Raw genomic sequence first — 22,302 nt, forward strand, 5'->3', positions numbered from 1 at the left:
CGGTTCATTATGTGCCTTCGCATTTGCAGCTGGCGGATTTCTTTACGAAGGCACAGACTCGAGCGCAGCATGATTTCTTACTCTCCAAACTCAGTGTTGTGGATCCACCATGAGTTTGAGGGGGGGGGTGTTAGATGTATATATCTGTATATTGTAGTTTCCCCATATGTTAGGGGGCTTTCTGCATATGTGCACCTGTACATATACTATATATTGTGGCCTTTGGCCCCCTGGTAATACAACAAGCATATTGCCCTAACAAAATCATCGCGCGATTTTCAAAAGATTGCACCGTACAAGAAACATATTGATTAAGGACAAAGTTGTCATTTAATTTAATGTGGCACCATAGCAACACATGGACCTAAGATAGATGGGGCCTTTTCCTTCCATTTTTCTCTTCTTACGTTTATTTTTTTTATTACTGTATATTTTTACAAGAAAGGAAAGGAAAGAAGCAACAAGATTTGGGGGATTTTTTCTTTCGAGAATCATTGGTATCGCTGGGTGTGAGATCCTTTCCGGCCGAACGAGCCATCGACGTGGGCCACACGTCACCCAATTTAACATGGTAAACTCCTAGCGCCGCACGTCAATCTGTTCAGCATGAAATATCATTGCTATTAGAGCACACAAGATCACAAATCCAAAGCAATCGGTCATCGTTTCAATAAATAATCGAACTTCTGATGCTATACAATATGACGTTTATAAATAATCAAACTCTATAGTAGTGTGCATAAAATTGTGGCGAGAGCTGCACACTGCCGGTCGAGGTAAACAGCCAGAGGTGGTCGAGCACATGCGGGGGAGAGGGAGGTGTGCCGAAACAACCAAGGCCGCCGAGGTGGTGATGGCCAAGACAGGCAAAGCGGTGGCAGGGAGCGGCTAGCGGTGTTGGAAGCCAAGAGGAGCGAGGGATATGCGGGGCTAGCGCGTGCTTGGCCGCCTATTTATTTTTTATGTTTTAAGTCGATAATTTTTACAGTTCCGCAGCAACGCGCGGGCATTTGTGCTAGTTATTAGGTATAGATATAGATAGATATAGATGGATAAACATCTTGACGTGATACAAGATTTGGGGAATCTACTACTTTGACAAGTCGGTGTACTACGTACGCTGGCGGCTGGCTATACTAGGAGTGGCCTCAGCGCCTTGAAAGGTTCCGCTCTAAACAAATCAGTAATGTAAAAGAAAAAACAGAAAACTCATGCTGAAATTACCTGCTAGTAAGTTCCGTACGTGTATATATACACTGGTGTCTGGTGATTCGAACGGGTGTGGTCATACCTCTAGCCTGGGTTGTGCGTTGCTCGTGTGCATATATACACGTACGTCGGGTGAAATTTCCTGTTGGACGATGTGGAAGCTGAAGATTGGCGGGGCCAGTGGGCCGTGGCTACGGTCGACCAGCGAGTTCCTCGGCAGGCAGGTGTGGGAGTTCGACCCCGACGCCGGCACGGCCGAGGAACGCGCCGAGGTGGAGAGGATGCGTCGGGACTTCACGGAGCACCGGTTCCAGAGGAAGGAGTCCCAGGACCTCCTCCTACGCTTGCAGGTAACTTTACACTTCCCTCCTGAAACAAGCGTTGCAACCGTAAAAACGTTGGTTTTCATAGGAAAACGAACAGATCGGCAATCCTCTGGAACGGCCATTTTAGTTGTAGAGTAGAACCGCTAGGAACGCATGATTCGGTCAAAACAATTCTAAAGGAGATTCTCCTTAACGTATGATTTTACAAGAAAATACGTGAAAGGAACATTATATCCGGCCTGTCTTAATCTTTTGTGGACTAAGAGCCAAGCGAGTCCATCACGCTAAGCCCTGCCACAGGAGCTATTGTCGCCAGTCTCCTTTAGGATGTCACCTTCTTTGACTGGAAAATGGATGATGCATGCACGCCCCCAGATGCCACCTGATGGTGGCATCCATAGTAAAAAAGATTGGGCAATGTATTTATATTCAACTTTTTTCTCACGTTTAGGCTATTTTAGTTCTTAACGTAGATTTTGGTTGTAGAATTTTTATTTTATTTTTAGCATTGCATGGGCAAGGTTTTGAATTTGTGACATCTTAGCTCTGATAATATGTAAAAAAAATTATAAAATCCTTGCCATGACCATCAAGGTGTATATAAAGAGGTACAAGAAGGGGGACTTGAAGTACAAAAAAAACCCATATAATCCTAGTCTATGTCTAACTCGTACACATATATGTACTCTATCAGACGGTATAGACCATGAGACCATGACCCTAAGTAACGCCACAGTGCATGGCTGCCCAGACGGTTCCGGCCACGGTTCTTCGCCGTCGGTTCTGGTTATTAGTTTGCATCATTGCACCCATTCCTAACGATATCCACTCCTTTTATAGCGTCTCTAGAAAAAGGATGTGGGGCTATGCCTCGACGATCCTGACACCACCATGTTCATTCTCCTCCCAATGCTCCAAGACAATCGTCCCCTATTCGGCTCTTCCTGTAAAAGTTGTTACCGCCCGGCGCTTCACGCCATCGTCGAGTGTCAAGCCGGCAATTTGATCCATGCGTACGTGCGCCCATGGGCACCCGACCCGAATGGATAGAGTATAGATCATCATGTGTGCCCATGGGTGTGACCTCTGGGCAACCAGATTAATCGTGGATAGGGTATGGGTATATGTTTACGTCCTTGAGTTACCCAATGGGCGACCAGATTACTATGATATGTGATCATATATAATATATACATGTACACAGTGGTATAATTTATATGTATCTAATCATTTAAGTCAAATAGCACATTGAAATATGTATGCGTATGTATATCATCATTTTGCTATGTCACAGGAGAGGTACTTAAATCTGATTCCCCATGCTGTCCGTGTGCTTTTGTCTATCTATATAAAATATCAAGTGTAAAGGTTATGTTACCCACGTGTATGTGTGTACATATGGCCAGGGTGGTGGATACTCTCATACTGCTGGTTTGTCGTGGACGTGTTGCACCTGGCCTCTTGTTTGACACATTTAGGAGATTAAGAAAATGTTCAAAAACTATGACATGTGTATTGAACATGCTATAAAACTTTCAATCTAAATTTTAGACAACATAACGATTTTTTATTTGTTATTGATATTCATAATGGGCCAAATTCAGAGTCCAAGTTACGTTAGATAATTATCTAAATCACATCTTTCCTTTTTTTCTCTTGAGTTATTAATTTGTATTTAAATTTTGTAACATGTTACATACAACTATAATATGTATCATTACTTATTTTAAGATTTTTTAGAACTTCGAAAGTAACAATGGGTACTGGGTGCACTATATTCTCTCATAGATATCACAAGAAAGTAGTATATGGAAGAAACTATTTTTTCGATAAAGGGCGATTTATTACTCGAAATATCAAGCATTACACCCAGCCTCTGTATATCTAAGATGCACACAGCCGTTTACGAATCCAGTATCCAATCAAAAAGGAGTACAAAAAGGATAAGGGAAAAAAACCAACCAGTCGACAACTCCATTGGCTTCTATCCTACGGATATGCAGCCACCCATGTTGGGTAATAAAGTCATTGGCCGTATTCTCCAATTGTGTAGACACCTTTAAAAATAGGTCTCGGTCCTCGAAGCGTTGAAGCGGTGACCATGAACGGAGCATAGTTGTACATCTGTAGATAACCAGCATGATAGAAGAATTTTTATCATTAAAAACCTTGTCATTTCTACACAGCCAAAGTGACCATACAACTGCAATCGCTCCCACTCGGATAATCGTTTTATACCTTGAATCCACCCCATTTAACCAATTTCCAAATATATTGGTTATACTACGGGGTGGGTACAGGGTAGAACCTATCTGATTGATTGACCATATAGATCTAGCAATCCGACAGTTGAATAAAAGGTGTTTTATTGTTTCATCTTCATGACAGAACACATATTTCTTACAACCCTGTCAATTACGTTTTACAAGGTTATCTTTAGTAAGAATCACACCTCGACGAAGTTACCATGCGAAGACCTTAGTTTTTAATGGTATCTTCATCTTTCAGATGGACTTATTATTTAAAATCGGTTCGGTAAGAATGCACAGGGCTTTATACATTAAGGCTACCGAGAATACACCATTCTTGGTAAGACTTCAACGAAATTCATCAGTCCCCGTCCATAACTGAATTGAATCTAACCGCTGAAGCAGTTCGTTCCAAGAGTCAAGGCGGGAACCAGTAAGATCACATCTGAAAGTTACCGAGGGTGGAGAAGATTCCATCACCTTTTGCAAGGTATTCCCTTTATAACAAATAATATTGTACAAGGCTGGATACTGTTCGCGGATAGTTATTCCCAGCCATTGATCTTTCCAAAAACGTATCTCCGATCCATTCTTAATGGAGAAGGAGCCAAACGGAAAAAAAGGAAGAATCTATTGGCTCTAGCATTCCTTATTCTTGTGTGGACAAAGAGGGAAGTGACTCCATCACGCTAAGCCCAGCCACAGGAGCTATTTGTCGCCCGTCACTTTTAGGACGTTGCTTTCTTGGACCAAAAAGATGGATGTTCCATGCCCAAGATCAGACCATCCAGCGCATCCCGCTTTCCTCCATGGCAACTGGCAAGCAGCTGCTAGGCAGAAGCCATGGGAGGCCGACCCCAGTTCACATCATCGCACCCATGCCTGACGATCAGCTCCTTTTATATTCTCCACCAGCGGAGATAGAGACAGGCCCCGGGAGCATGTTGTTTACTGTTTGGCAAAGGTTTAGCACTGTTTGATCCTGTAGTTAATTAGAAGGATACCTCGCGTGTTGCAGCGGGAATTTCTCCGATAACTCTATTTTATAAAAAAATAAAAGGATATAAGTTGATTAGAATAGGAGTTTATTTGCAGGAACATGCAGGATTCAATTGGCGTAAATAGTGAAGAGGCTAACTTAAAAAAAACTGACTTGAAATGGTTATGAGTTGACAGCTAAAAGTTGATGATGTGGACAATTGAATGGCTTAAAAATAGATGATATGGCTTCCATGTAGAGTATTAATGAATGTTAGTAGGGGATGACATGAACAATTGGATGGCTAATAGAATGTATAATGTTGATAGCTTGCATGTTGAGATAGACAACTTAAATAACCCTCTAGTGGGGTTTTGCGTTATAAGAGATATAGATTAGTTGTTGGCCTGGAGCTATGTTCGGATGTAAACGTCATCTCCGCGACTCCGCTCCTCGCTTAACTTCAACGTCGGTTGGGTGAGGTACATCTTACTATGTCGACGTCACGGCAGAGCTCCTTAAATTGATTTCCTCTAACGGCTCACCGCCGGTGATCGAGGCCAATTTTACATCTTCTTTTAGAAAGAAAAAAATCTAAAACCGGTTTTACATCTTGCTATGGATATCTTACTATGGATGTTTTTGGGATGGCTCCACTCCACTCCACTTCAGTCCACGTATAAAACTCCATTCCACATAACGGGCTCTGGAGTACTAAAATCTGTTTTGGAAGAAAAATTGTTTCAGCTCCAGATTAGTGGGAGGATGTTTTCCAACGTCTTGAGTACCCTTATTATTTTGTTTTCCTTTTTCAAATTTGTCTAGCGACCTGGTAGTACGATCATTGGAAGAAAAAAAACAGCGTTAAGATCTACGCACGAAAATTGGCATCTGCCATATGAATTACATGTGATGGATGGTAAAGTGAGAGCATCCTTGACATGTTGAATTGTCTACCAGATTAGCAAGAGATAATTTGGAGTCTGTATACCACGTACGGTCCAATATCCATATACACAGCTTCACCCCGGCTAATAGGTGGAGTTTATGCGTTTGGGGCCGCTTCACCTGCTACATCATTGGTTTGGTGGAGTGGAGCTCTCCCAAACACACCCTAAGTCACACGAGAGCTCCTTAAATCCATTCCCTGCCCTGTCCTCTCTTGTCTATATAAAATGTCACAAGTGTAAAGCTTCTTTCACACACCTGTATTTGTGAACCTCTCTCACACGTCACAACTAGCCCTCAGTTTGACACTTGTGTCAAACTCTGTTATAAAACATTAAATTCAAATTTGAGATAAACTTGAAAAACAAAATGAATTTTCTGTTATTAATATTGACAATCGGCCAAATTTGGACTACATGATACATTGGGTGCTATTCCGTGCCTAATATCCATTTTCCTTTTGGCTTGAGTTATGAATTCAGATTTAAAATTTTGTAACCTGTTAGATACAAGTACGGTGTATGTTATTACTTCTTTTAAGATTTTTAACAACTTGTAGAGGTATCAATTGACAATGGGTGCACTAAATGTCCCGTTACACAAAATATTCTCCGATGTATTTAATGAATAGTACATTTGTTGAACCATAAAATTATAATATATACCATAGAAATTCCACATGCAAAAATATTTTATCAATACACTATTTTTGGTCTTATTACAATAGTTTTCATCAAATATACACTAATTTCAGGTTCATGCATCATTCCACATATGGTTTTAAGTTCTAACATTATATTGTTTGTTGCAGTACGCAAAATTAAACTCACTTGGCGTAAATAATCCAAAGATCAAGCTTGAAAACATTACGGAAGTCACAGAAGAATGCATATCAACATCATTGACGAGAGCTCTAAATCAGTGGTGTACTCTCCAAGCACATGATGGCCACTGGCCTGGTGATTATAGTGGAATTTTGTTCATTATGCCTATGTTCGTAAGTACTATATTTAAATATATATAGCTGACATTTTAGTGCTCTAATTTTTCCCGGATGCAAACAAATAGTAAAGAAAGTTTGTATTGTTAATTACGAAAAAACACAAAACTCCATGTTGTCATGTATATCCAAGCTTTTGCTGCATAGCTATAAATGACGTATCCGTCCATGTTCAATCAGTTTTCCTTTTTAACATATAATGTTACGAAAAGAAAGAACAAGGGTAGGAGAGTGTGTTCCCATGTCCTTGTAGGAAAAAGGAAGATGAACTTGAATACGATCATTGATAGTGAGAAAATAAGTTAATGACGAGCTAACAAAGAACTAAAGGAAGATATGATATTTAAATGACCATAGGCACTATGATTATGAATCAAATAATTTTAAATATCTACTTAATTTCCTAACTACATATACTCATACAGACTTTTGACATTATGTGTCAACATGCGCATGTTTGCATGAGTACAGCGCATGTGGCCCCATTTTTCATGCAAGTCATCATTCCAGTGGGCCGATTGCTAAATGTTAGCAATTTTATCATTGGCATGCCATCAACTATCACTTTATTTTACATGTGCTGGCATATGATTAGATAGCATGAGTACATGGTTTTTGCAGATTAACTATTTGAAATTATGTTAGTCATCAAAACCAAGAATCAAGTATGGACATCCATTAGTAAGATAAATATCCTCTTTATTTCAAAATAGATAAGCTTAAAGATTTGTTCACAATAAATAAGAGTGAGCCATAAGTGTCCATGTTGATAATCTCCTTTTCCTGAAAAGGGCATAAAACATCACATTTTTGTCCCAAAGAAGGAATATAGCAATATTTTAATATTTTTGTAGCATTGCTCAAATGAAAAGTATGTAGAAGTGCAGTTACTAAAATTGCATTGCAAGTTTAAGAGGATAAGTGCGTTGAGAACAAATCGGGATAGGAATGTGCATAGGGATCTATGGATGTAGTGTGATATGTGATTTTCAGTTGTGTTGGTTGCCCATTTGGTTAGGGATGCATAAATACTCACGTTATATTCATGAGACATATGCCTCCATAATGACTTCATTTATCAAAAACATGTCAGTGACACCAAGTGTCAACTCTATGAACCAAACATGGATTGGTTAGAATCACGAGTAGAAGTATATATCAGAAGAAATCGAAATCTGGTCGTTCCAAATAATAACTCATGTATATTTTTTCTAATTCTATTATTTCTCTATTTTATTGAGGAATTATATTAATCATAATGTTGCTTCTTATTTGTTGGGGTTTTTCTTCGTCTTGCAGATATTCTCATTGTATGTTACGAGATCCCTGGACATAGTTATATCCTCGGAACATCGACGTGAAATATGTCGGCATATTTACAACCATCAGGCATGTTATTTCTAGCAAATTATCACATTTTGATAAATTAATTGTGTATTTTCTTACTATCAACACCTGCAGAATGAGGATGGTGGTTGGGGAATACATGTTAGGGGACCAAGCAACATGTTTGGCTCATGCTTAAATTATGCAGCATTAAGGCTTCTTGGTGAGATGTTACATGGTAATGATGCGTTGATCAAAGGGCAGGATTGGATTTTATCGCATGGAACTGCAACTCATGTACCACAATGGGGAAAGATATTTCTATCAGTATGTGTGTATTAATTATACGCAATATAATATATGTTGTCGATAACTATGCAAGCATACTTCCATAAAAAGAAGCTATTATGTCACATATATAACGATAATTTACACACTTTAGGTTAATCATTTAAATTGTTTTGCATGTGTGCATAGATACTTGGTATCTACGACTGGTCAGGAAACAATCCAATTATACCAGAACTATGGTTGGTTCCATACTTTCTCCCAATTCATCCAGGTACATGTTTCTCTCTCCATGAAAATGGTCCTGCAATCACATATAAATTATATATTTATGAGAAAGTCTGAGCATTGATCCTACAAAGAAAATGGAAATGTAGTTTGGCAGTTCACTCCATAAAACTAAACACCATAGTTCCACTATATATTTATGAGAAATTCGGAATATTGATCCTACAAAGACACCAAAATCCTAATCCTTCTCATTATTTTTTCTATGATAGTTCTTTACTTAAACATTACAACCTTAAAATATTTATTCAATTTAGAGGTCATATAATTGGTCATAATATCGGTAACGATCAAAAAACAGCAAAGAAAAGCTTCAAATAAAAAATACCCATGTAGAGAGCGTTTTTTATGTGCCTTCTTGTGAGGTACAAGATTATGTCATAAGCTTTTTTTATTTCCCTCCTTCTTTCGAGCATTTTTGGAGCCATACATAGAAAATGGACACTGATATGAGAAATTTGTTTGTTTTAGTGAATTAGGAAAAAATGATCCTACTCCAGCCACTAAGATATGCTTATGCTCCCATTGCCAAAGGTGCTCTATTTGACAATGCAAATCTAGAGCCATATTTTTTGGCTCTGGTACAGTTGGTGGCATCCTACCATTTTTTTTCATATATGATCCTCTCAACGTGCCACATATGGAAATTCTCCTCCTCATGAGAAGATTATTGAAATGCGGTCATTCCTCCTTTTGATGCCAAATATTTTCTTAAAATATAGAAAACAAGGAAATATGAAACATGTTATGCTTAATTAATATTTTGTGTGAAATTGAAGGTATGGTACAATAAAAATATCAAGAAATCAAATTGAAACTACAAAATTGTTGATACAAAATACACTCCTCATCTTTCATATAAGATTATGGCACTTTTGCTGGTTAGTATATACATAATATTTCCTAATAAAACAAATTATATCCTATGTAGGACGATTTTGGTGCTTTTGTCGGTTGGTGTATATGTCAATGGCATACCTTTATGGGAAGAAATTTGTTGGGCCCATTACTCCGACTATATTGGCATTACGAGAGGAGCTCTATTGTGGACCATATGAAAATATTGACTGGAATAAGGCTCGTGATTCTTGTGCTAAGGTTTGTTACTATCTTAAGTATTAATTCCACATATGACCTTACTAAAAAGTGTATGCCAATTATCCACTACTTATTTTATCATAAAATAACATAAAAGTAATGAACAAAATAATCATCATTTTTAATATGTTTTAATAGTTCCAAACATTACATTATTTATTTTGTCAATAAGTATTCGTGTTTATTACCACTTGCAGATGGAAAACTTATGTATTGGCCCTATTTTATATGTACCATGGTTTTTGTTCCTTATGTTCGTAAGAGAAGTGCATCCCATAAATATGATATTGTAGATGACCCTACCAAAAAAGTGCATAACGCGGTTGATAGTGATTTTTTTCATATATGTTCTTTTATGTATAATGTAAAACACTATATTTTGGTCCTCTTTCATATTTTCATCAAAAAAGGTTATTTTTGTTTGACCATATAAAAATCAAAATTTATAAGAGCTTCCTACATCATATTTACATCAACAAACTATAAAAGGAAGCGAATATATAAAAAAAATAGAAAGCTTAATCCAAGTTATTATTTTGCAACAGGAAGACCTTCATCATCCACATTCACAGGCGCAAAGTATTATAAATGGTTGTCTTAATAGGTTTGTAGAGCCAATGTTAAATTATTGGCCCGCAAACAAGCTAAGGGAGAGAGCTATGAGTAACCTCATGGAACATATTCATTATAATGATGAAACAACTGAATATATTACCATTTGTCCCGTTGACAAGGTAAATGCATCAGTTAAAGTTTGGCCTCACTAAGAAACTATATTTCCTTTAAATAAATTTCTCCAAAAAAAGTTTGTTAATATATTCCTTGATATCTTAATGTTTAATAGGCATTGAATATGATATGTTGTTGGGTAGAAAATCCAAATTCAAATGCTTTCAAGCAACATCTTCCAAGAGTATATGACTACTTGTGGCTAGCAGAAGACGGCATGAAGGCAAAGGTACTTGTTCGTTGGATGTACATGTATATGTATAATATTTTGTATAGTGGCTGCTAAACTATTTATTTATAGACACTTTTCTTTCCACAAGGGTTTCATATAAAAGACATGATTTCACATGTCATATTCCCACGTAAGTGGGACAAAAAAAAGTACCAGGGTTATTTCATACCCGCATGGGTAGCTACCCACCCATGCATTATACCAATATGCAAGCCATATTAACTTGTTTTAGCTCGGTTTCCTAGTAGAACGTGGAATTCTAGTTTACAAAAGTGGTTTCCGAATTTTGATATGAAACTATATGGTATAATCCATGCGGGCAGCAGGCTTCATCCCGTACAAATATTGTTACAACTAGAGCATATTTTGTATAGCTTGGCTCATCGGTGGAAGAGCATCAAAAGCCATACAAAGATACCAACAAATAAGAGAGTAAACATACAACAACAACATCAAATCATTTTTTCTATGAAAGTTGGGATAAGCTAGATATGAAACCCAACAAAAAAAAAAGGAAACCAAAAGAAGGAGCAAGAAAAAGAAACAACTAAACTAAGATTCCGGCACATGGATAGTTGATTTCCATGCGGTCCTATCAAGATCAAAATATTTAGCGACATTCCAGTCCCTCAAATTTTTTTGTCGCCTCCGCCAATGTCAACTTTGGTCGTCCTATGGCCCTCCTTGTATTTTTCATACTCATTAGAGTAAATATATCATGCATAATTAACTTAAGTTGGAAAATAATTAATAAAATATATTTCTTAATTTAAGCTTCCCCATATGGAAAATTGGGCCTATATAATAAGAAATGAAAAGATTTTCGCATAGTAAGTTGGTGGCACATGTTCCATAGTTGCAAGAGGACACATAAGCAAATGATCCTATTTTCTGGGTACATGCATGAAAATAATTTTCCCCTTCGGAATAGCTAGCTACTTGTGATATCATGCAGTTTTATGTGATTTCTCTAATTTTATTACTAGAAAATATATTCTATAAACTTTTCTAAGGAATAAGTGTTTATTCCAAATAAGATTCTGGGACATGTCAAGTGCAAAACTGGACATGCACATGTGATTTTTTTATTAAATAACAGATTTACGACGGTTGCCAAAGCTGGGAGACTCCATTTATAATTCAAGCTTTTTGCTCATCAAATCTTATTGAAGAATTTGGTCCAACTATAGAGAAGGCTCATGAGTTTATAAAGAAATCACAGGTTTGTGACTTTCTACCATTTTTCAATAAATATATTTTAATTAATCTAATTTAAACTTTCCTTACATCCGAAGGTTCGTAAAAATTATCCAAGTTATCAAAGTTTTTATCGCCATAGATCAAAAGGTTCGTGGACTCTTTCCACAATAGACAATGGTTGGTCTGTTTCTGACTGTACCGCTGAATCCGTCAAGGTAAGTAGATTATTCCTATGACCTTTGTTGGCATGATGCTTACATTCATGTTACAATAATACCTAACTGAATATTCTACATTCTTCAGGCATTGTTGTTGTTATCAAAGATATTGCCAAAGCATGTTGGCGACTCAATAGAAGAAGAAAGGTTGTATGATGCTATTGACTGCATCCTTTCTTTCATGGTATGCCCTAAAAGTACATGAATTAACATGAGCATAGATTTCCCACAACTCCTTGTACTCGTCGAAATTATGCAACTTGGTATTTTTTTAGAAGTGTTATGAGTTTATTCTCTGACAACTATTGGTGTCAAACTAATCACTTAGTTCTGGCACTTGTACCTAGGCCCTACAACCAATCCATTTCTCTACTTGCTAAACTAGTTTATTTTCATCAAGCCTAACCACGCCATGGTTGGAACCTCCATCTGGGGTGAAGTTGTCTCACGTTCCAGAGAGAAGGCTTTTCTATTTGACATGTTATGCCTAATGTTATAAGAGCATCTCCAACAGTCGCGCAAAATTTTGGCGCTGTAAAAGCACATTGCAGCGCGCTCAATCCGTGTTTCGCGCGTGAGGCTATATTCTCCTCCGGCAGAAGCTCTATATTTTGGAGCTGTAAAACTGGATAGTTGTCTCTACGCGCGATTTGTACCGCGCGCTCTTTCCAGCGCGGTAAATATAGCGCACGAGATAGCGCTTTTGCAGCGTGCTCCACTTTACAGCACCAGTTACAGCATCTGTTGAAGCATCAATTTGCGCCTCTGACGCACTAAACTAGTCGTTTTTTTGAATACAGCGTCTGTTGGAGATGCTCTAAGGACACGCTGAATTTTTAGCTATCTTTTGATGTGATTTGCTCAAATTTTAGCCATCGGTCCACTAGTTAGTAGGACTTCCATTGTTGTGGACAAACTAGACTTTTAAGGAAATGCTTATTCTTGAATTGTATGGTGGTATATTTTTTTCTCGTCCATAAACAGCCTCTTTGGCCCCTTTAGCATAGTGCATACGCCATGCAACTGATTGCTATTTTTCTGTGTTGAAGAACAAAGACGGTTCATTTTCTACATATGAATGCAAAAGAACATATTCCTGGCTAGAGGTATGTAATTACGGTTCTCTTTTATCAATTGTGCCAAAATGATCCATCTCATGAGTAATGCTTATAACTTGTAAGAATGTCAAATGTACTAAAATGGTATCATTTTATCTCTATGTGTTATCACTATTTGATTTACTTTAAATCAGGTTTTAATAATCATGACTTATATACACATAACAGAATGTCAGGTTAAACTACCCGTTTATTTTCAGTTATTTCCTAACCAAATAAAATCATTCATAATCTACTTTATTAGAGGTGTTATTGTACCATTTTATTGTACTTTTTAAGTTTTGTCATTCTACTTTTAAATACTATCAAATAAAGGCTTGAAAATTTAGCAAATAACTAGTAAACTTTTTTTGTGTGGAAAAGGCATAAAGCCATATATTATCTGAAACCAGCCCTTACAATAACATCCTTACGAAAAGAAATAAAACACCCTCTTGCATCCAAGGAACAATAAAGATGTATCTTTGTAGCACACAGACAAATTTAAAGGGAGTCCTGCAAGTTGTTATCTTTTTGTGTGAAAACTGCCTCGGCTCCCCTCCCGAGTTGTTTATTGTGCTAACTGTATCTGTCGTAGCAAACACCAGTAAAGGAGGGATAACTTTGTATTATCCATCTCCAGCCTAACATACTATATTGCATATGATCTAACATGCATTCTGTTTGATATCACAGGTTCTCAATCCCTCCGAGAGCTTTCAGAACATTGTCATCGATCATCCGTAAGCAATTAAAATCTTAAATATTATCCTTTCTTCTACTTTTATATTTCCTTGAGAGAACTGACTTCTAGAACAAATACAATGGATAGATCTGCTGAATGCACAGCATCCGTGCTTGATGCACTTGTATTGTTCACTGAGCTGTATCCAATGTATCGCAAAAAAGAGATAGAAAAATGTACTGAAAGTGCAGTTAAGTTTATTCAGAGCAAACAACAGGATGACGGTTCCTGGTGAGTAACATCGTGCCATCTATCACATTCAAATTCTTTCATACTTGTGATTTAAAGACAACTTTCCTCTACTCATTTGTGATGCAGGTACGGCACTTGGGGCATTTGCTTCACTTACGGAACCTTCTTTGGGGTAAAAGGATTAGCTGCTGCTGGAAGAACCTATAATAATAGTTCTTCTATCAGAAAAGCATGCAACTTTCTATTGTCAAAGCAACAAAGTACAGGTGGATGGGGGGAAAGCTATCTTTCTATCGAAACGGAGGTCAGGGCCCTATTACTATTTTCATCAAGTTGCGATCATTTGGAATATGTAGTAACTATATTATACTAATTCGTGTTCATCTTATTAACTCGTAATACTCCCTTCGAACCTAAATACTTCTCACAACTTTAGGTAAAATGTAGTCTAAATATGTCTAAGTTCATTAAATCTCCGACAATTATTTACAATCAAAGGGTACATTCGTCTTATTTTTCTCTTAAATACCGTACTATACTGGATGGCTTCACTAAATAATAGTAAAAAATATGAAGTGAATTTTATGAGCATAGTATTCTTCATTTCCTACAAATACACCGAAACTTCGCGTGTATATTTTAATGCGTTGCGACGTGCAAATCTCTCAGTAGAAAACATGCAAAGGGATGAAGTTACAGATTCCTCTAGTCATATGCATGAAGTCCAGCCCATAATACGATCGCATGGCCCATAAACCTGATGCCTGCCGCCCGCGAGGCGCGAGTACCAACTGCAACTTCAAACCCTATTGACGGGCTCATTATTCTTTTAACAAGCTATTAGTTATTGCGGACCCCCGCCGCAAAATAGGCTGGGCCAATTTTTCAGCCCGACGAAGCATTGGAGTGTTTCCTTTCTATCAATTCTCCTCCGCTTTTTTTCATTGCAGTTTTCGTTCTAGCATTTTCTACTGTTTTTCTCTGGTTTCGGTGGTTTTCTTTGGTTTTCCTTCTACTTCTTGGAACATAGAAATATTTTATTTCTTTTTTAATGCTTGAGTTTTGTAGAAATTCACATGATGGCTTCACATTCTTACGTACTACGAACATTTTTTTCTTTGTATGATTTTTTTCATATACAAACAAAACATTCTACTCGCAAATATTTAAAAAAATATGAGAATTGGCATAATACATATGAAAAAATATTTTTATAATATGAACATGTATTTTTGACATATGTGAACATTCGTATTTTATTTTTTCAAATATAATTAATCCGTAAGAAAAAATATTTATACAATTTTTTAAAATATAAATTAATTCTTCCTCTGTTCCAAACAAAAGGTGTCACGGATTCGTCTGAATTTAAATGTGTCTATACACTAAATTATACCTAGATACATTCAAATTTAGATAAATAAGTGTCATCCTTTTGGAATGAAGAGAGTAACTAACATGTTAAAGGAACGCACCATCTTATTTGTAGGTGACGGAACAACCCAAAGGCGCTAAAAGCGATGGATAGGAGCTCATAGTTCGAATCGCCCGATTGAAAACATCTCATTTCTTAGTTGTTAGGTAGCAAGACGTTGCCGACGCATGCGAGTAGGCTCATGTGTGCTGGCCCAAGCATAATGACATTGTCGACTTGGACAGAAATATCGTACATTTTTCAATAAAGAGAAATTCCAAACTTGATATATTTACGGTTGAATACATTTTTTCCTTTAATGCCAACCAAGAAACTAAAATAAATCTATCTAGTTTAGCACCTTTTTGTGCTGTGGTCTAGTTGTTTTTGCAATTCCTTTATATGATAATGAAATTCGATCCCAATGGGTATCACGTGGGGAAAAAAAGGAAAAATTAAAGTTTACTTCTCCTCTAAAATTAACAGGTGTATGTTGACAACGGTGCTCCGCACGCAGTGGACACTGCATGGGCAATGTTAGCTTTAATATATGCTGGACAGGTGTGTTCAATTTTCGATTGAAGGCATTAGTAGTATCTTCAACTGCTTGTTGTGTATATTATTTGGGGATATTGTCATTATAACATAATAGTTTCTTCTTGGACTCTCGCACCAGGTTGAAATAGATCCGGCACCACTACATCGGGCAGCACTAGTGCTGATGAACATGCAGCTAGAATCAGGCGAGTTTCCCCAGGAGGTGAGTTTATTTCACTTATTCTGTACCATGGATATTCAAGATCTCCATTGTACAGCATTATTATAAAGAAAGAACCGATTACTCTGTCAAAATTCGCCGTACTAAAAACTGACACTACATACAAAAAGCTCTATTCTGCAGGCTGTATGACTAGCAAACTATGCAATTGAGTATTAGATTTCAAAACTCTAAAAATGCCATTGGAGTGTAGATCTTGCATATGCTATGTACCGTTTTATGTAGCTATAAGCTGAGTGATGCGTCATGCGTGCCATGGATGGAAGTAGTGGATGCTTCAGCATCTTAAACTCCCCCTCACATCTTGCATTTTCTTTTCCTTTTCCTGACAGGAACATATTGGATGTGCTAACTCCGCCTTTTACTTCAACTATCCTAACTACCGCAATGTTTTCCCCATTATGGCTCTCGGAGAGTTTCGGCGCCGACTTATTGCAAACCAGAACAAAGATGGGTGCAATTGAGTATGAGATACTTGAGACAAACACATCTCGCAAAAACTTTGCTCAGGCACAATGTTTTTCAGTGATGTGCCATAGTAGTACATCACGTATATGTTTCTGTAGTTTTAGTTTCTGTTAGACTTTCAGAATTAATCTCAGAATGAATGGGCTATCATTGTTATTGACTAGACGCTGGTGCATGCCTTGGCGCGCCTCCTGGCACGTAAATTTTGGTCCCATTGTTATCACATGGTACAGAAGGTTTCATTTATACATAAGGTTTCATTTGCTCCCTTTAAATTTGAATTTATTTGGTACCTAGATACATCTGAATTTCGATAAATCTCCAATGTGTTTAATGGAACGGAGTGAGTATTATTGTGTCTGGTTTGCACGACAAAATAATTATTATTATCACGTCACGTAAATGTTGAGAAAAGCGGCAGTGGCAGCGAACTCTAATTTTTGGCACGTGGGTGCTATGCACCCCATAAACCCCCAAAAGCATTGTAATTTTATATATTGAAATCTGAATCATCCTAAAAAAAAGATGATCAGGTACTGTATTCGCATAAAAGTATTTGGACTCGAAATGATTCCCACGTATCCTGGGCACAAAAGATAAATTTATGATAAATATAGCGTAAATATGGGGCTTTTTGATTTTGTCTTTTTCACCCACGATACAATGATAGTTCCCCAAAAAAACGGATTCTTCTAACCTTTTTTTTTTTTTTTGAGATACTGGTTTTTAATGTACTAGTAGAAGTGCCCGTGTGTTGCACCGGGAAAAAAATACTCAAACGATTCAGCAAACTATTTGTGTTCATACTTCCCCTATTTATCAAAATCGTCGATGGTGGTCTGTTTTCTCCTATTCATGATAAACATAATTAATCCTAAAAGGATCAGATTGCGAGCCCCTTGCTGCGTTGACTTGTAATACTGCATAGTTACAAGGATAATGGGCAACACCTATGTCTGATATACACTTGGGGTCGCGCGACAAAGGAAGTTCATTCAACAAAATATTGATTCAAACCCCCCCCCCCCCCCTACTCTCTCCCCCTCTTGCACTTGTTTAAAAAACATGTAAGTTAACTTATATTTCGACCCAGCAATCCCATCGTCTTTGTGCTGCTATCGATGATTATCAGTAGATCGGTAAAATTTTCGCAAAAGAAAAGAGAGCTCCTTTAAAGTTTTGGTTGACACTTCTTTATCTCAAATTGAAAAGCCTCATTTTTTTTATTTTTATCTGCAAGATTAATTGAAAAGATTTTATTACAAAAACAACCCACCCCACCGGCCAGACCTAGTTATAAGCCCACTCTGCCATACCTAGTTCAACCCAAACAAAACCATAGCTAGCCACTAATCCCTCCTAACTTTTTACGTTTATTTTTCCTATAAAAAAATTCAAACTCATATCTAGAAACAACAAATATGAAGAAAATTACTTTCAACAATAATATCGAGAAATATTACCAATAACGAAGTTCATAAATCCACCTAAAAAGGTAAAAAAAAAATCTGCTTTCAGTTCATCTTTGCTAGCACAATTTCTGTTTCATAAGTAGATACTCCCTTCGATCTCTTTTTACTAAATTCGATTCAATAAAAAAAAGAACCCACCCCACCGGCCAGACCTAGTTATAAGCCCACTCTGCCATACCTAGTTCAACAAAAACGAAACCATAGCTAGCCACTAAGCCCTCCTAGCTTTTTACATTTATTTTTTCTATAAAAAAATTCAAACTCATATCCAGAAACAATAAATATGAAGAAAATTACTTTCAACAATAATATCGAGAAATATTACCAATAACAAAGTTCAAAAATCCACGTAAAAAGGTAAAAAAATAATAATATGCTTTCAATTCATCTTTGCTAGCACAATTTCTGTTCCATAAGTAGATACTCCCTTCGATCTCTTTTTACTAAATTCGAGTGAATTAAAAATAAGAACCCACCCCACCGGCCAGACCTAGTTATAAGCCCACTCTGCCATACCTAGTTCAACCCAAACGAAACCATAGCTAGCCACTAATCCCTCCTAGCTTTTTACGTTTATTTTTCCTATATAAAAAAATTCAAACTCATATCCAGAAACAACAAGAGGAAGTATATGTGAATCGCATATATAGTAAGATGTTCTCACGAGTGTGATATGACAATGCGAAGTGCTGATATGAACCATGTCCGTTTACGTTTACAATGGGAAGTTGCATGCTAGATGAGCTCTGGTTGCAGCCGGCTCCATGCCTCCATCCCTGTGTGAACTCCTAAAGAATCTGTCATTGGACTCACCCTCCGACGTGGTTACCGCTTCATGGGTCATGCGCACAGCGTGGCCTCACACACCAGCAAGCCCTCAACTCCGGCACTCATGCATCCATTCCGATTACCATTAGCCCCGTGACGGCACGATCGACTATGCGATTCCTTTCATATGTGGATCTTTGATCACTCTCTCTCTCTGTTCTTCATCAGCTTGTTGACATCCAAAGAACCTGCGTATATGAACCGGCGAGATTATGTGTAACAAAGCGAGGTGGAACTAATTAAGCCACTTTTTACGTAGCTATTGGCGCTAGCTCAATTGGATATGATCGTACTGGTGGTGCGGAGCTGGCTGGCCCAGCAGCACATCTACGGGCCCATCTTGACTCGTAGTAAAGCCCATGTCTACCGATCGTGCCGTGGCTGTACGAAGCGATGGGGAAAATAACGATAGATACGTCTTGCTCTTCCTATTAATATTGCAGGTATCATGTAGTGTTGTAAATAAATAAATGTTTTATCTACAATTCACTGCGTGTCAAGAAGCTTCTACTCAGAGGAGTATCAGTGTTCTGTTACTATGAAGTTGCAAAGATGAGATTGAATCAAGTTGTTGCTCTGACCTTAGTACCACTTGCGCACATGAACGGCTCAAATATTTAGCACTTGGCAGGTCAAAGCTTCAAGTTGGACTGCAGGTCTACGTCGGAGGAGAGAATGAAAAACACGGGTGCAAGTAGAGCCGTACGACTCCCTGGAGCCAGCTGCTTCATCCAAAATGGACTGACAATATATCGAGACAGCGCATGCTTTGCCACGGAAAGGCACTGGAAGCAGGGATGCACTTCGATTCGGCAGCGTAGGCAATAGACATATTCCATGGGAAGCTGCCGGCGGCACAAGACATTGCAGATCCATCGCCCAGACCAAAGAGTTGGGGTTTAGGCCATCTCCAACCGCGCGACCCAAACGGACGCGCTGGGCTGTTCGGTTTGGGCCGTTTGGGTGGCCGAGCGGACACGCGGACAGCGGCCCGCGTCCGCGTGTCCGTTTGGGTCGCACGCTGCGCCCACCGCGCGGACGCAGCGCATAATCGGAGAAACACGAAAACAAAAGAAAAATGGCGAATTTAAACGAAATTTGATTAAACATATGCCCTATTTTGGGCAAATTTGTACATAGCCCTATTTTGGGCAAATAACTAACAAAAGAAGCCCCTATATGCGCTTTAAAATTTAAACGAAAAAACCCTCTATTAGGGTTTGGTCGGCGGCGCGGTGGCCGCCGGTGCGCCGCCTAGCCCCTGTGGGCGTCGTCGGCATCGTCGTCGTGGACGACGTCCCCGGGCGGCGAGGCACTGTTGTGGCTCGACCGCGCCGGGGACTCCGGCCACGGAGACCACGAGGCCTCCTCCCGAGGCCGAGCGGGGGTCCGGAGCGACCCGAGGATGCGGCAACGCACGGAGCAGCGCCTCCTCCCTCGAGGCGCTGCTCGCCTCTCCCGCCGTGCGCGGCGCTCGGCCTCCCCGCGCCGCTCGCTCCTCCGCGCGGCGCCTGGCCTCCCCGCCGGCTGCTCCTCGCGGCGCTCCTCGTCGGCGCGGCGCCTGGCCTCCTCCCGCCGCGCCGCTTCCTCCTCCTCCCGTCGCGCCTGGCGGGCCTGGGCGTAGAGCTCCCAGCCCTCGGTTTCCTCCATGACCTGCCGGGCCGCTTCCTCCATCTCGGAGGTGCGAATGGCCGCATGGAGGTGCGTCCATTTCGCGTCCTCCTCCGCCGCCGAGAAGAGCAGCGCGGCGCGGAGGTCCGGGTCCTCCTCCGAGGACTCGGGCTTGGGCTCGAGAAGCAGCGGCGGCGGTTGCGGCAATGTCGCGCCGCCGCGGGCGGCCTCTCCGATGTGGAGGGCGCCTCGGTTTCGTCCGGACGGCCGCAGCGCCGGCGGACGACGGCGGCTGCTGCTCGCCTCGTCGTTGTTGGCTCCGGAAGCGAACCGTCGCTTCGGGGCCATGGCGGCGGTTTCGCTGCGGGAGTGGAGTGGGGACTGGAGTGGAGGGCCAGATCCCCTCCAGTCCCCATTTAATAGCCTCCCTGGTCACCGACATGTGGGCCCAAGGGAGACGAGGCGACCAGCGCGCGGACGCGCGCGGACGCGAGCGGACGGCGCTTGCCATCCGCGGCCACGCAAACCTAGCCCAAATTTGGGCCAGGTTTGCGTCGTTACGGACGCCGCGGCCGTCCGCTTTTGCGGTGCGTCCCCGCGCTGGGACGCGTTTTTGTCCGGCTCGACCCATCCGGACGCGCGGGTGGAGATGCCCTTAGAGACACTCCCTTCCCCTCCAATCTGACCACCATGACCAGAAAAGAGAGGGGAAAGGATATGCCATCAGGAGCCGAGTGATGTCTACGGGTGCTTCTATTCTTGTAGACAGTGTTGGGCCTCCAAGAGCAGAGGTTTGTAGAACAGCAGCAAGTTTCCCTTAAGTGGATCACCCAAGGTTTATCGAACTCGGTGGAGGAAGAGGTCAAAGATATCCCTCTCATGCAACCCCGCAACCACAAAGCAAGAAGTCTCTTGTGTCCCCAACACACCTAATAGGTGCACTAGTTCGGCGAAGAGATAGTGAAATACAGGTGGTATGAATAAATATAAGCAGTAGTAACGGCACCAAAAAAGTGCTTGCTGGCGTGTAGTTGATGGTGGTAATATTGCAGGAAGTACAGATGCAAAAACAATGAAACAAGCAGCGATAGCAGTATTTAGGAACAAGGCCTAGGGATCATACTTTCACTAGTGGACACTCTCGACTTTGATCACATAATAGAATAAATAAATAGATGCTAGACTCTACACTCTCTTGTTGGATGATGAACACCACTAACTGTGTAGGATTACACGAATCCTCAATGCCGGAGTTAACAAGCTCCACAATATTCGATGTTCATGTTTAAATAACCTTAGAGTGCATGACAGATCAACATAACCAAACCAAGTACTAACATAGCATGCACACCGTCACCTTCACACTACGAAAGGAGGAATAGATCACATCAATACTATCATAGCAATAGTTAACTTCATAATCTACAAGAGATCACAATCATAGCCTACGCCAAGTACTACACGATGCACACACCGTCACCATTACACCGTGCAGGAGGAATAAACTACTTTAATAACATCACTAGAGTAGCACACAGATAAATTGTGATACAAAACACATTGCAATCATAAAGGGATATAAATAAGCACTTTACTATGCCATTCAT

The 22,302-nt window shown here is 39.7% G+C and overlaps 1 protein-coding gene across 1 annotated transcript; it reads left to right on the top strand.

Annotated features, from left to right (window-relative positions):
• Positions 1-1,290: 1,290 nt before the first annotated feature.
• On the top strand, positions 1,291-16,937 carry LOC124652282 (achilleol B synthase-like). Its single transcript, XM_047191299.1, has 18 exons — positions 1,291-1,559; positions 6,523-6,708; positions 8,011-8,100; positions 8,173-8,364; positions 8,515-8,599; positions 9,545-9,711; positions 10,257-10,445; positions 10,556-10,669; positions 11,772-11,894; positions 11,968-12,087; positions 12,176-12,274; positions 13,140-13,196; positions 13,884-13,930; positions 14,020-14,163; positions 14,251-14,428; positions 16,025-16,099; positions 16,215-16,298; positions 16,649-16,937. Exons 1-18 carry the CDS (start codon positions 1,362-1,364, stop codon positions 16,778-16,780), a joined length of 2,280 nt encoding a protein of 759 aa, XP_047047255.1. The 5' UTR covers positions 1,291-1,361; the 3' UTR covers positions 16,781-16,937.
• The last annotated feature ends 5,365 nt before the right edge of the window (positions 16,938-22,302 follow it).

Source organism: Lolium rigidum, chromosome 5 (assembly GCF_022539505.1).
Source record: "Lolium rigidum isolate FL_2022 chromosome 5, APGP_CSIRO_Lrig_0.1, whole genome shotgun sequence".
Classification (NCBI taxonomy): Eukaryota; Viridiplantae; Streptophyta; class Magnoliopsida; order Poales; family Poaceae; genus Lolium; species Lolium rigidum.

Bases quoted from the DNA above. Each gene is read 5' to 3' on its own strand.
- LOC124652282 (XM_047191299.1), top strand. From the start codon at position 1,362: ATGTGGAAGCTGAAGATTGGCGGGGCCAGTGGGCCGTGGCTACGGTCG. The intron at 14,429-16,024 runs GTCAGGGCCCTA...TAAAATTAACAG, and splicing joins ATCTTTCTATCGAAACGGAG to GTGTATGTTGACAACGGTGC. The intron at 16,100-16,214 runs GTGTGTTCAATT...CTCTCGCACCAG, and splicing joins CTTTAATATATGCTGGACAG to GTTGAAATAGATCCGGCACC.